The following is a 650-nucleotide window of genomic DNA, read 5'->3' on the forward strand; positions in this document are numbered from 1 at the left end:
ATGCATAACCAACACGTTCCTTGCCACCAAGCCGCATCGCCGAGTGTCCTGGCGGCATCCCAGATCTCGCCACTGGCACCAGCTGGATCTCGTCATCATTCGGAAAGCTTCACTGAACTGTGTTCTCACCACACGCAGCTATCACAGTGCTGACTGCGACACTGACCACTCCATGGTCGGTAGTAAAATCCGTCTCCAACCCAAGCGGATCCACCGATCTAAGCAGAAAGGTCGACCCCGCATGAACACCAGCAAGACGGCAATCCCAGACCTGTGCGAGCGCTTCGCCAATTCCATTGAGGATGTCCTCAAAAACTGCCCTGGTGGCAACACTGAAGAGAGGTGGAGTCACATCCGTGTTTTCATCTACAACTCTGCAATGGACACCTTGGGCAAGGGGAAGAGAGGGCAAAAAACCCGGATTGGTTCGAAGCCGGCATTGCTGAACTGGAGCCAGAAAATTGAGGCCAAGAGAGCTGCCCTTATTAACCACAAGAGGGAACCTTCTGTGGAAGTCACTCGCTGCACTCAGGAAGGCCAGGAACGACGCCCAACGGATCGCTCGGCGCTGCGCAAATGACTACTGGCTCAACCTTTGTGAGAGAATCCAGCTCTCTGCTGACTGCGGCAATATTCGCGGCATATATGAA

The 650-nt window shown here is 54.2% G+C and overlaps 1 protein-coding gene across 1 annotated transcript in view; it reads left to right on the top strand.

The window, feature by feature from the left end:
* LOC119586676 overlaps window positions 1–580 on the top strand; it is a 2,591-nt gene extending 2,011 nt beyond the window's left edge. Inside the window, exon 2 of the mRNA XM_037935411.1 lies at window positions 32–580. Within this exon, the coding sequence (XP_037791339.1) occupies window positions 32–580 (549 nt within the window). The remainder of the gene's footprint in view (window positions 1–31) is intronic.
* The last annotated feature ends 70 nt before the right edge of the window (window positions 581–650 follow it).

The sequence above is a fragment of the Penaeus monodon genome, chromosome 21, assembly GCF_015228065.2.
Source record: "Penaeus monodon isolate SGIC_2016 chromosome 21, NSTDA_Pmon_1, whole genome shotgun sequence".
Taxonomy (NCBI): Eukaryota; Metazoa; Arthropoda; class Malacostraca; order Decapoda; family Penaeidae; genus Penaeus; species Penaeus monodon.